The sequence below is a fragment of the Furipterus horrens genome, unplaced genomic scaffold, assembly GCF_987537825.1.
Source record: "Furipterus horrens unplaced genomic scaffold, mFurHor1.1.pri manual_scaffold_12, whole genome shotgun sequence".
Taxonomy (NCBI): Eukaryota; Metazoa; Chordata; class Mammalia; order Chiroptera; family Furipteridae; genus Furipterus; species Furipterus horrens.
Window position 1 is genome coordinate 69,614,668 of NW_028327182.1, and position 14,152 is coordinate 69,628,819.

The following is a 14,152-nucleotide window of genomic DNA, read 5'->3' on the forward strand; positions in this document are numbered from 1 at the left end:
TACACTGCACAAATCTTTTTTTTGTCTCAGTTGCATTTTTACCTTTCTTGAAATAATAAAGCATGATATGCCGAAAATGTTGCGTATTTTCTTCCATCTTCTATATCAAAATAGCTACACAAAAATTCACCAGTTTTGATTTTTTAAAAAGTGCTCTCTGGTATGACAGCTGTCACAATACAATCTAACAAAATTGTTTTGAATGAAGTTAAAAGACAACTAAGTGCTACTAAAACTACCTATTAGAAAGAAGCAAACTCTTTGGCCAACCCAGTTTTTCCATTTATGAGCAATAAACAATAAAAAATGAAAAAAATAACACTTAATAGCATCAAAAACAATTTGGGTGTGTTGATAGAAATGTTCTAAATCAAGATTGTGGTGGTTATTACATGATTATACCCATTTGTTAAAACTCATTGAACTGTATACTTAAAATTAGTAAATTTTATTGTTATACAAATTATACCTCAATAAAGAGAGAGTAAGCACCTACCATGTATCATGCTCTGGATGCTGGACACACAATAGATAAAAAGATAAAGCTTTTCCATTGGAGCTAACTTTCTAGACACTGTATAAGTATGTTGCTGAAATGGTAAAATGAACTGCCTCTGAATTCGGCAGCTTTCTGCCTCCATTATTTTTTATAATATCCCTTGCCCCTAAAAGGTACAATAAATACAACTCAGGCCCTAGGCCTAGACCATTAAGAGGCATCTTGATTCCATAATCTACCCTCCAGCAAATTCCCAGCTGACCAAGCGGGATAAAACGAGACTGAACACCAGACAACTGTGAGTTCCACGCCGGCTTCCGGCGGCGGCGCTGAGACAGCCGGGTCCCGGAAGTTTGTGCGGTGTCTTTGGTTCCCGCGGCAGCGCGGGGGTGGACGGAAGCCCGGAAGTTCGCCAATGGCTGTGCGTCGAGCCTGGGGAGCCTCCTGGGCCTGCCGGCGAAGTAAGATCGATACGGGGTTTCCTGGGCATGGCCACTCCGGCTGCGGTTGGGGCCGCGGTCGCCGGTGCAGCCGTCGTCACGCTTCTCTCAGTTGCGCTAGCGCTCTGTGGGTCGCAGCTGGACGCAGGTACCCGGCCGCAGGCTACTGGTGTGGACGGGAGGCGCCGTGGTGCGGGAGGAGAAGTGTGGAGCGCCTGGACTGAGCGCGGCGCCAGTGTCTGGGAGCTGCGGGCGGGGGTGGTTGAGGTGAGCGTCGGTGGCCGGACCTGGCCCTGGATCACGCGAGCAGGGTGGGCCTGGCCGAACCCTTCAGGGCAGCGGAGCTTTCAGGCCGGACTTGGCGAGAATAATTGTTAGAGTTTTTGGCTTTTTGCTTTTAAGCGTGGTAGGTCTAGATGCTTTGAGGATTATTGTGGGGTTCCCCAGCTAATGCACCTCACTTAATCACACCCAGCAGCAGAGGGACTTCTGGGCAGCAATTTTTTGAGACTTTTTATTGGTAGTTGTTTGTATTAAAGTCACACAGTATGATTAGTTAGCAAGATTTCTCCAAGTTTGTTTTGAGGTTTCATTATTGGACAGGTGTTGCAGATTCTTGACTTCCTGTCCTATATTTAAGGCATATCCCCTTGACTTAAGCATCGCTGTCATGTGCTCCAAATTAGTTATGGTTCATATTAATTTAAAGCACATTTGGCACAAAGGAACATCGGTATCACAGAAAGTTGTAAGTGGCAAGTAATTCTAGAAAACAGCCTAAGAAATATACGTGATTCTCTAGATTTCCACAGCCACATTTCTTTAAAACAAACAAATAAAAACCAGACTGATTGTACCAATTCTTCCAGAATCAGAATTGTTATGGAAACAAAGTTATTAAATATGATAACTTTTAAGTTACCTCTTGTCAAGGCCTTTTTATCCTTCAGGACTTCGATGTTCATATTTAAGTATTTCTGTGGATAGAGCCACATGGTGTTTGTCAGTAAGCCATCTGCAACTGAGATTCACTGTGAAGTGTATGGAAATTTATTTGTCCTTTTCTTTGGCTTTTTCTGCAACAGGTGCTCATCTTAGGTGCGTGGGCGGAACACTGGTGAATAGTGTAGATTTTACTTTGCATGCATACCGTTCCAGTAAATGCTGTACTTCTCAAGAGTGATTTTTCTCACCTTCCAAGTGGTTTCAGAAAGCATTTGAGAAGGATTTAATTTGTCTTTTGGTTGGTGGGGTGAATATTTGGTTAAAGAAAAAATGATTTTTTTGCTTTAAAATGGCAGCATTTTGGTGAAATGGTGTTGTTTGCCCTAGCGTATTCATTACTAACAGATATCTTCACAGGTTTGTCTCTGGGCCTTAGTTTCCTTATTTGTAAAAAAAAAGGATGAACTGGCTACTAATGAGGAGAGTGAATCAGGATGCCTTTAATTGATCAAACATTTATTGACTGTCTTATTCTGTGCCAGGCTCTGTTTGAGGCAATTGAGGATGGGAGCACAACATGGAAACACATAGACCCCTTTAAGCCCCAGATAGGAGCTGTACCACATGCTGTGCAGGCAGAAGGTAGTGGGGTGGTCTCAGGGGTATTTTGTGTGGGGCTAAGTGCTTAGTATTAAAGTGATGGTATCTAATAAACCCAAAACCTAGGGAACCTGGAACAACCAAACAACCCTTGAGTGACTGGTAAGTTTGGATTCTATCTTTACAATTTCTAGACATTTTTTTTTAAAGCAGCTGTATTTATTGTTCTGGGGAATTTGAAGGAGCAACCGTTCTCTGGTATTTTTGTATTAACCAGTCATATTATTAGGCTACATATGTTCAAGTTTGAAACAAATGCATGGCAAGCATTTTCATTACTGCATAGATTGCTCACCAGCAGGCAGTGATGCCATCATTAAATCTGATCATAACAGCTCTGGTTCCTTCCATGCAGCTGGTGAGGGAGCTCCAGGAAAAAACATTTCATTGTAACTGTGCATGGCAAAGACTGCAATCTGGGAATTCAGGATGTGGATGGGTATTTAGGAAGTTAAATTTTTCAGTGGGTGGAGAAATGAAAGTGGGGTTGCTCTGTTGAGCTCAAGGCCTCTGCCAGCTGGCTTTGTGTCAGGGTGGGAAGCAGTACTGCGGAACATCTCACTGAAGCAGAATGGGGCTTTTGAGGAAAGACAGTGGGAGCAGAGGATCTACCAGTTGTACTGATCCTTGCCTGTGCCTAGTTCTGCCTTTTCTTGACCAAAGGTTTGCACTGATTCTGTTCTGAGTTTTAATCCTGTGTTAGTTTGTAAGGTGAAAGGTTTCTGGTTGGCAATAACTAATATTCTCTTTACATCTTGGGGTTTAAACACTCTAAAAGTGTTATTAAAGGTAAATCTGTTTAACTGTGGAGCTGAGCTCACTTCTGATCTTCACTTGAACTTGTGATCCATATCTAGATTTTCTTAGCTGGTGAGATAACTGGAAGGATAAAAATATTGAGGGCCTTGCTTTCAAGGAAAACCAATTAAAATTAGTTATTTAGAGACCAGTCAGAATGCCTTTGAGCCCTGTAAGATATGTTTTATATTTAGAATGTCATTTCTAGGTTACTTAATTAGTATATAATTGAGTGTTGGAAATAGGACTGGAACATGAAATGGGGAATAATATGAATCTGTCAGACTTGAATATGACAGTGGAATGTGACAATGGGAGATTGCTTTTCCAATTTGAGAGAAGAGACATAATAAACTTGAAGGTTGAAATGAAATGTGTGTAGTTTATTAATAACACATTAAAAAAGCTTTCTGAGATTAAATAGACTTCCAAAATGTCTGATACATTTAAAAAATAAGCTTGATATATACAACATGTGTTAGTGTTGTAATTTCTGAACATCATTTACTTACAGAAATAAAGTAATGAAACCATTGGGTAAAAATCTGTAGCATTCATGTTGAGTCAACTTGGGGAAGTATTTTGGTTAATGGTCTTTTTTAAAAAGATTTTATCTATTTTTGAGAGGGGGGAAGGGCGGGAAACCTCTATGTGCAAGAGATCCGTTGATCAGTTGCCTCTTGCATGCCCCCAAATGGGGACCTGGCCTGCAACCTGAGTATGTGCCCTGAGTAGGAATCGAACCGCTGACCTTTAGGTTCGCAGGCTGACACCCAATCCACTGAGCCACACCAGCCAGGGCTAATGGGCTATTTTGTTTAACTCCTGTTCTTTGTATATATACCAATAGATATTTACCATTCTGAGGAATTTAATTTTCCTGTTTTTCAGTTTTAAAAAGAGCATTTTCGCCACATAAAGCACATTCGATAAAGGATATGGAAAATACTTTCCAGTTGGTGAGAAATATTATACCTCCTCTAACTACCAAGAAGCACAAAGGGCAAGATGGAAGAATAGGCATAGTTGGAGGCTGCCAAGAGTAAGTGACTTGGAAAATGTTAGTATTTAAATGGCTAATTTAAACTGTCCATCTGTCTAGTTGGACCCCAGTAATCATTTCCAAATGTAGTCTGATGTTGTGATGCTTATTCTTTTTCCGTGATGAACTTTTAAGATTGAATACGAGAAAACTCTTAAGGGGCTGTGATTGAGCAGTTTACTGGTATGTGTTATAGTGACTATTTTTTCTTATCTTACACTTTTCTGTATTGAGCAGACTCATACCATAAGCATGTATTACTTTTGTAATCAGAGTAAAAACACTCAGCATCTGGTTGGTTTACTTTGTTAATTTAAAGACATTCCTGGAAGTCATTTATGAAATTTGACAGATTCTAGCTTTTTTTAAGGCCTGTTCTCTCATATAGTTTTATAAATTTTGCTGCTGTGGTGTTTGACACATAAAGAGTTATAATTCGTCCATACTTGTAAATGATACCTGTTGCCTTTGACTTAAATTTGACCTTGGTTAGTATTTCTGTTTCTGTTTACATTTTGTATGCTCTTTGCTTAAGTGTATTATAAAATGTTAAAAATATAGGGCTGCCCTGGCTGGTGTGGTGCAGTGGATTGAGCACCAGCCTGCAAGCCAAAAGGTTGCCAGTTCAGTTCCCAGTCAGGGCACATGCCAGGGTTGTAGGCCAGGTCCTTGATTGGGGGTATGTGAGAGACAACCGATTGATGTGTCTCACATATCAGTGTTCGTCTCGCTCTTTCTCCCTCCCTTTTCCTCTCTCTAAAAAGAAATATAAAATTTAAAACCATAAATAAAAATACAGGGCTAAGTATACTTATTATAGATAATATGTAACTAGATTTTATTTCTTTACCCAATTTGACACCACCACCGCGCACAGACCAGCTCCGGGGAGGGCTGCATCTACAACAAGGTCCCCACGAGCTGGGCCCACTCCCTCCCCTCCTCCTTACGCTGGGCCCAGGTGGCGAGCTGGTCAGGAGTCCCTCTGTGCCATTTAATGACAAGTGCACTCCCTGTGACCCTTTGGAATCACCTATGCCCTCTGGGGCCAGGAGACCTCATACAACCACCACCTTGACTCCTGAGAGCTGATCAAGCCCAAGCCTTCCACCCATCCCCCTCTGATCAGAATCAGGGAATCAGGTCCTGGAGGGGGCAGGTGGCTCAGACACCAAGTGAGCCATCTCTACTCCTGTAAAGGAGGAAAGAGGAAGGACATCTCTAAAATCAGAGAAGGAAAACTCTGACTCCAAAAAACCTCCGCTGCCTTGCGGCATACCTCTTCAGGGGAAAGGCTAAGGGAGTAAACCCCGACAGAAAATCCGGAGCCGGAGTCCCTAAGGCAGTTTGACATTGTAGTCAACACCGGCAACTCCTGCGGCGCACCTGAAGCCAAGCTGTATTGACTTTGTCTTTCCCTTGGACCCTTCAGCTGCGAAGAGGGGGGGGGTCTGCTGCATGGGCAACAGCAGACCCTCCATATCACCCTGCCCAGGCTCTGTAGCTTCAGTTTCACTGGAGAGGACACTCCAGCGTCATCGCAAGATGTCGACTCAACACGGGAGGAGACAGATACCGGTTATAAGCTCATCCGATTGGCGAAGGAAACGAGCGCCAGGGGTCTCCTCTGACGGTGGGAGAGGTCATCGCACCTCACTGGACAGCTACCGCCCGCCTCAAGCTGGGCAGCCCCAGCCAATTAGGTGCCGTCTCGCCATGGCTCGCCTGCCCCACTGGGTGCGTGGGGATCAGAGAGGCGCCTCTCGAAAAGTGGGCCACAAAACACCCGCACCAGTTAATTCCAAGCAAACAACAAGAAAGAAGCCTCCGGCTCTTCGCCTCGCTAGCTGGAACATCAGGACCATGTGCCCCGGACTTACTGCAGACCTTCCGTGGATCAAGGGTGCCAGGAAAACCGCTGTCATCGATAGGGAACTGGCACGACTAAACATCGACATTGCGGCTCTACAGGAGACCCGGTTGGCCGACAACGGAACTATCAGAGAAACCAACTACACCTTCTACTGGCAAGGGAAGTCTCCGGACCAACCAAGACAGCACGGTGTTGGGTTTGCTGTGAAGAACACGCTTGTTAACTCCATAGAGCCACCCACAGGAGGCACAGAGAGATTACTTACCCTCCGATTGTCAACAACTTTCGGCCCAGTTAGCATTCTTAGCGCGTATGCCCCAACCCTCTGCGCCACCACTGAAGAGAAAGAACAGTTCTACCATGCACTGGACGAAGCGTTATCCAAGATCCCCAGAAGTAACGCTCTCTATCTCCTTGGAGACTTCAACGCAAGAGTAGGAGCCGACCACATGGCCTGGCCCACCTGCCTTGGAAACTTTGGGAGAGGAAAGATCAATGAGAATGGTCAGCGACTGCTTGAGCTTTCGTGTCACCACGGCCTGTGCGTGACAAACACATTCTTCAAGTGCAAAGAGATCCACCAGGTGTCATGGAGGCACCCCCGCTCCCGCCATTGGCACCAGCTTGACCTCGTCATCACCAGAAGAACGGATATTGGCAGCACCCTCCTCACCTGCAGCTACCACAGTGCAGACTGCGACACGGACCATGCCCTCGTGGTAAGCAAGGTGCGCATAATGCCGAAGAGGTTGCACCACTCCAAGATGAAGGGTCGCCCACGCATCAACACCAGTTGTGCCAGCAACCCAGTTAAGACCCAGCAATTCATCAACAAGATGGAAGATGCACTCGGCGAGGGAGTGGCGGCAGATGACATTATCGAATCCAATTGGCCACGTCTCCGCGACGCCATATACAACTCCGCCATTATTGCTTACGGGAAGAAAGAGCGGAAGAACGCTGACTGGTACGAGGCTCACTGGGAAGAAATGGAACCCGTGATCGAGGCTAAGAGGAAGGCCCTACTGGCTTACAAGGCCACGCCCACTCCCAGTACACTTCAAGCTCTACGGGCTGCCAGGAACAAAGTCCAGAAGACCGCCCGCCACTGTGCCAACACCTATTGGCTAAACCTGTGCAGAAGCATTCAGGAAGCCGCCGATATAGGCAACGCACGAGGAATGTATGAGGGTATCAAGAAGGCAACAGGCCCAATCCCCTCCAAGATCGCCCCCCTTAAGTCCAAGACAGGTGAGGTCATCACTGACCAGGAACAGCAAATGCGGCGGTGGACCAAGCACTACCTCGAGCTGTACGCAACGAAGAACACCGTAACAGACACTGCTCTTAACGCCATCCCAGACCTACCAGTCATGGAGGAGCTAGACACCCCACCTACTGCGGCAGAGCTCAGCAAAGCCATCGACCGCCTCGCTTGCGGGAAAGCACCAGGAAGCGACGGAATCCCTCCAGAAATCCTAAAGAGCGGGAAACCAGTCCTGCTACAGCCGCTCCACCATCTACTCTGTCGCTGCTGGAAGGAGGGTTACATCCCCCAGGATATGAGAGATGCCAACATTATCACCATGTACAAGAACAAAGGAGACCGCAGCGACTGCAACAACTACCGGGGCATCTCTCTCCTCAGCGTCGTCGGCAAAGTATTCGCCCGGGTCGCTCTTGCCCGCCTGCAGACCCTTGCTTCCCGCGTCTACCCAGAGTCCCAGTGTGGCTTCAGAGCTGGCCGATCAACAGTGGACATGATCTTCTCCCTACGCCAGGTGCAGGAGAAGTGTCACGAGCAGCATAAACCACTCTACCTCGCCTTTATCGACCTCACGAAGGCGTTTGATCTGGTCAGTCGAAGCGGACTCTTCAGCTTGCTACGCAAGATTGGCTGTCCACCACATCTGCTTGCTGTGGTCATGTCCTTTCACGACAACATGCACAGCACGGTGTCCTACAACGGCGCAACCTCTGAGGCCTTCCCAGTCAGCAGCGGAGTAAAGCAGGGCTGCGTCCTCGCACCTACGCTGTTCGGAATCTTCTTCTCCATGCTCCTCCAATACGCCTTTAAGGACTGCAGCGAGGGTGTCTTCATTCATACCAGATCCGATGGCAAGCTCTACAACCTGGCCCGTCTACAAGCCAAGAACAAAGTCAAAGAGGTGCTCATCCGTGAGATGCTCTTCGCCGACGACGCAGCTTTGACATCACACTCCGAAGAGGGACTCCAGCAGCTAGTCACTTGCCTTTCCCACGCATGCAAGGAGTTCGGACTAGCCATCAGCCTGATGAAGACGAATGTTATGGCTCAAGGCACGGGGACTCCCCCATGCATCACCATCGATGGGTACACCCTGGAGGTTGTCAACGACTTCACTTACCTCGGGTCCACCATCTCGAGCTCTCTGTCAGTCGACTTGGAGGTCAACCGGAGAATCGCCAGGGCAGCCACAGTTATGGCCAGACTGAACCGGCGAGCGTGGAACAATTCCAGCCTCACTGAGAAAACCAGACTGCGCATCTACCAAGCCTGCGTACTCAGCACTCTCCTCTATGGCAGCGAGACGTGGACCACCTACGCAAGGCACGAAAGGAAACTCAACAGCTTCCACATGAGGTGCCTGCGACGCGTCCTGCATGTCGCCTGGCAGGATAAGGTCCCCAACACCGAGGTGCTGAAGCGAGCCAACATGAGCAGTTTGCATGCAGTTCTTAGCGAGAGACGCCTCAGGTGGCTCGGCCATGTCAAAAGAATGGATGCAGGCCGTATCCCCAAAGACCTCCTCTACGGCGAGCTAGCAGAAGGCAAGAGGATGACAGGGCGCCCAAAACTGCGGTTCAAAGACATCTGCAAAAAGGACATGACACAATGCTCCATCAATCTCAACACATGGGAAGTTCAAGCAGACGACCGCCTAGCCTGGAGGCTCGCGGTCAGGCAAGGTACGTCACGCGCAGAGACTGCGCGCAACGAAGAGGCGGTCCAGAAAAGATCGAGGCGGAAGCAGCGTCAACAGCAGCAACAACGGCCATCTGCCTTCACCTGTAACAAGTGTGGCAGGGATTGTCACTCCCGAGTCGGACTGCACAGCCATTCTCGGCGGTGCAGATAGACTCTCAAGAAGCTACGCCATCGTCTCTCGAGACGGACGGCTGCCGACGATGACGATTCCTTTAATAAGGGAAATAAACCTGTTAAGATTTAGAGTTTACCTGATGTACCTTTTTAAAAAAATGTTTACTCTTTATTTTACTTTGTATTTTTTTCTTTTTCTTTTAAATTTAATTTTAGAGAGAGGGAAAGGGAGAGAGAAAGAGAGAGAAACATCAGTGTGCCAGAACACATCAATTGGTTGCCTCTCCTATGTGCCCCAACTGGGACCTGGCCTGCAACCCAGGCATGTGCGCTGACTGGGAATGGAACTGGCAACCTTTAAGTTCTCAGGCCAGTGCTCAATCCACTGAGTCACACCAGCCAGGGCTATTATATGTTGTGTTTCTGTGTTGATTTATATAGTTTGATTCATTATAAGTGGGTATGTGGATATATAGTATTCATTGTACAGATGGGCCATAATTTATTTAAGCAAGTCCCTATTGATAGGCAGTTGGTTAACTCTATTCTTTTTTTCAATTGACAATCTATCTGTAGACATCCCTTTACGTGTATCTCCTTGTTTACCCATCTGGTTATAATTGAGGGATCAATTCCAGAAGAATTTTTACTGGAACAGAGTACATAGACATTTTCAGTGTTGATAAACATTGCAAATTGTTGTTCCTCCAAAATTGCACTATTGTGTGCTGCCTCCGACAAGTACCTATTCTCCTCACACCCTGTGGTTATTGGCAGCCTTTGCTTTGGAGTAGGCAAGCTATTTTTTGTCTTAGTGTATTTCTTTTTTTTTTTTTTAAGTATATTTTATTGATTATGTTTTTACAGTGGTTACAATATGTTTTAGTGTGTTTCTTGTGGTAGTGAAGCTTGTGTTCTTGTTGTGGGGTGAGTGTGTTTGTGTGTGTATGTAGCATGTCCTATCCTGTGTGTGTTTGTATGTCTCTGTGTGGCATGTCCTTTGGCGTTTCTGGCACATTGACCCTGCTCTGCAGGAGAATATTGTGTATGCAGAGTACACTCTGTATTTTCCCCAGTTTGTTTTTCCTGGGATAGCAAAACTTTTCACTGCTTGAAATTGACATAAAAGTTACAGTCACCATCTGATGCTAAGTTCAAGGGTTTTCCTTTCTGTGCTTAAAAGTAGTTACAAGCATTCTGGAACAGCAGGATAGAAGCCAGAGGGAGGAATGAGGGTCTCTTCTTGTTTGGCCTGGCTGTCCCTGTATGGGCCTACATCAAGATGCCTGTTACCTGTGCCTACTGTTGCTCTCGGAGAACTGCCCCTGCCCCTCCAGTACTGTCCACTGCAGGGTACCCTGGCTTGTGATATTTCACCTCCGTCAAGCACACACTTTCCTGGCAGATGCCTTCAGTAAACTCTCACTGTCTTCTTAAATTTTCAGTTTTTGTTTTTGTTTTTTACCCCTAACGTAACATTCAAAGCATTAATTTTGTTCAGAGGCTGTTGCATTTTCTTTCACTTGCAGGTGTGTGCATTTCTGATAAATACTTTTTATATCTATGTATTAATCTAGAGAAGTGTCATGGTAATATTGTCACCTCGTCCAGTGTACAGCTAATATTTATTTTTAGAGAGAGGAGAAGGGAGGGAGAAAGAGAGGGAGAGAAACATCAATGTGTGGTTGCCTCTCACGCGCCCCCAACTGGGGACCTGGCCCGCAACCCCGGCATGAGCCATGACTGGGAATTGAAACTGTGACCCTTTGGTCCAATGAGCCACACCAGCCTGTGTTTTAATAGGTTTTAAAGTTTCCCCACAGTTACTGTTTTATAAAGTTAATTCCTAGATGCTTTATGGTTTTTGCCTATATTGTAGATGGTATCATATTTTCTAACCTATTATTCCTAGTATAGAAAAATACTATTTTTATTTTTTGTTTTGTTTTTTGGTCGATAGAAATCTGGCATCCTTGCTGAACTATTTTATACTAGGAGATCAGTTCTTTAATAACTTTATTGAGGTCTAGTTGATGTACAATTTGATAAGTTTTATACTATAACGAACCCCTAAAACCATCACCTCAAACCTTCAGTTTGAACATACCCATTACAGGGAGACCACAGTCACAGAAAGACAGAATTTGCCTCTTCTGACATAGTACAAAGATCTTAGGTGAAAGACAGACTTTTGTGGTTCTGATCCATGTTTATTGAACATTTAGCCCCTGCTAAGGGCTTGGCCCAGATCTGGGTGCTTGGTGTCTATATAGGTTGTTGATAAACCTAGTATGCTTGTCTCAATCTCAGACATTTTTGACTGTTAATATCTTCTTTTTAGGTACACTGGAGCCCCTTATTTTGCAGCAATTTCAGCTCTCAAAGTGGTATGTTTACTTATATCTTGTTTATTAGGAAGAGTTGGGTTATTTAAATATGATTAAAGCAAATGTTTTCCAATAGAAATCTATGTAACATCTTTGTGTAATTATGGGTAAGAGAAACATCTTTAAATGTACCCTGACCTCTTGTGCAGTAATAAAATAACTTGAGACTCATTTCTTTTAAAAGTAAAGTTTTATTAGGATTGTACTTTACCAAAATAATCCTGGGATGCCATTTCAGTCCTAGCTTCAGCAGTTGACATCTTTTGTCTTCGGCAGTTGCTTATGCCTTTTGATCAAATCCTAACCACCCATTTAGCACAATTAATGTGACATGTACTCAGCTCCATGGCTTCAGTGCTTCCCATGAGCCTCATAGGTGAGGCAGCCTGAGCTGGTCTGGGTTGACCTGCCTCTTGGGTAGCAGCAAAAGTCTGCCTTTATTCCCAGGTCTTTTCTTAGGTTATGTCTTCTCTTAAGCCTCCTAGCTATAGTTTAGCTGCTGCAGTTGCATATTTTTCTTTTATAGATAGTGCTGTGTAATTTGAATGGTTGAACACCACGTGTCCTGTGGTCAGTGGCTCTTGCTGAAACCACTTTGGGTGTCTTTTGAGTGTGTCCCACATTAAGTCAGCCTCTTGTACTTGTTTCTCAGGGTGCAGATTTATCCCATGTGTTCTGTACCCGGGAGGCCGCACCTGTGATCAAATCGTACAGCCCGGAGCTGATTGTTCACCCGGTTCTGTGAGTGGGGCCGCATGTGGGGTGCTTTACTTGCAGCACCTTCTCTTGGTCGTATGGTATCTTTACACTGACTCTAAGAGCCTTTGTTAAGTAGCTGCTGTACTGAGCGTTGGTAGGTAGATTGTTTCAGAGGAAAGAAGAAGATAATAATGAGCCCATTATCTGTGGTCAGAAGAAGACAGACAGTTGTGTGTGACAGTGTGGGATAAGCTCTGAATACCAGGGCGAAGTGCCCAGGACTAGCGTCTGTGGTCTGTCAAAAATGTCTGGCGGTTCTTGGCCCAGAAGAGGTCTGTGGGCCTGCCTGTGGACAGTGCACATGTGGATGGAATGCAGAACCTATCAGACAGTAACAAAACTGTTCACTCATTCAGCAGATCTAATGCGCAGACCCTGTCCTGGGTTCCACAGGGAGAGCATCGAACTGGGCAGACAAAAACACCTCCTCCCGTGCCGCCGAACTTCCTGCGATGATAAAAGTGTTCTCCCTTGGTGCTGTCCAGCACTGGTTCTGAGCACCTAAACTGTGGCCAGGAGAACTTAGGAACTGAGTTTTTACTTTAATTTTAATTAAATTTAAAAGGTACATGTGGCTAGTATCTACTATATTGGGCAACATATCTCTAGAGATGGACAGCTAATATAATAGTGTGTCAGGGGATGGTAAGTACCGTGGGTAGATGGGGGCAGGGAAGGGGACAGAGTGCTGGCTGTGCACGTGGTGTGTGTGCTGTGTGTGCAGTTTCTAACAGGATGTCATGGGCAGTGACACAGCAAGGGGCATTCAAATAAAGGCTTGAAGATGGTGAGGGAGTGAGTTCTACAGACATGGGAAGTGGGGGGAAGCCCATCCATACACAGGAAGAGCTGGTGTAAGAGTTCAAGCTGCAGGTATGTTGGGGAGCACTCGGGTGCTCAGGATGGGTTGGGGTGATAAGAGGTTTTGAGCTGGGCTTTGCAGGTTATGGGGATCTTTGTAAGCCTTTGTCTTTTACATAAATGAGAAGGAGGCTGCTGGAGCATTTGAGCAGGGGAGGGATAGGACCATTTTTGTTTTAAAAGGCTCACCTGGCTAATGTGTTGACAATAAGCTTTTGGAGCCCAGGGTGGCAGCAGGAGTCCTACTAGGAAGCCTATTGTGAGGACCCTGGTGACAGGTACATGATGGGGTAGAAACAGGACAATGGATCAGGCTCTGGGAACCTTTGGAAAGTACAGCCCCAGAGCTTCTGACTGTGGGATATGGAATAAAAGAAAAAGAAGAGACTCATGAGTGCCACCCAGGGCGTGGGCTGAGTGAGTTGTCATTTAATGAGGTTGGGAAACTGGGGATGGGGGTGATGGTCAGGAGCTGGGTTTTGGACATGTTCTTAGTTGTCTGTTAGATGTCTGAGCAGACACGGCTGGTAAGCATCGGATAGGAGTGGAGCAGTCAGGGAAGGTGTAACTCTGGGAGTTGTTAATGTGTGGATGGCATTTAAAGCCAAGAAACACCAATGAGGCCACACAGGAGTGTGTTCAGGCAGAGAGTACCCATTTAGAAGCAGATGGGTGAGGAGGTGGAGGAGGCCAGGAGGGGTGTTGTGGAGTTGAGTGAAGAACTGCAGACTGTTCTGGAAGGGGCCAGATCCCTGTAGTCAGAGATAAGGACAAGGATGGGTGGTTGGATCTCACAGTATGAGGTC

The 14,152-nt window shown here is 45.9% G+C and overlaps 1 protein-coding gene across 1 annotated transcript in view; it reads left to right on the top strand.

Moving 5' to 3' along the window:
• The first annotated feature begins 830 nt into the window (after positions 1 to 830).
• Positions 831 to 14,152, top strand: part of NAXD (NAD(P)HX dehydratase) — a 42,289-nt gene continuing 28,967 nt past the window's right edge. The window contains exons 1-4 of the mRNA XM_090258719.1: positions 831 to 1,087; positions 4,234 to 4,384; positions 11,681 to 11,726; positions 12,379 to 12,467. Of these exons, the coding sequence (XP_090114845.1) occupies positions 988 to 1,087; positions 4,234 to 4,384; positions 11,681 to 11,726; positions 12,379 to 12,467 (386 nt within the window). The 5' untranslated portion in view covers positions 831 to 987. The remainder of the gene's footprint in view (positions 1,088 to 4,233; positions 4,385 to 11,680; positions 11,727 to 12,378; positions 12,468 to 14,152) is intronic.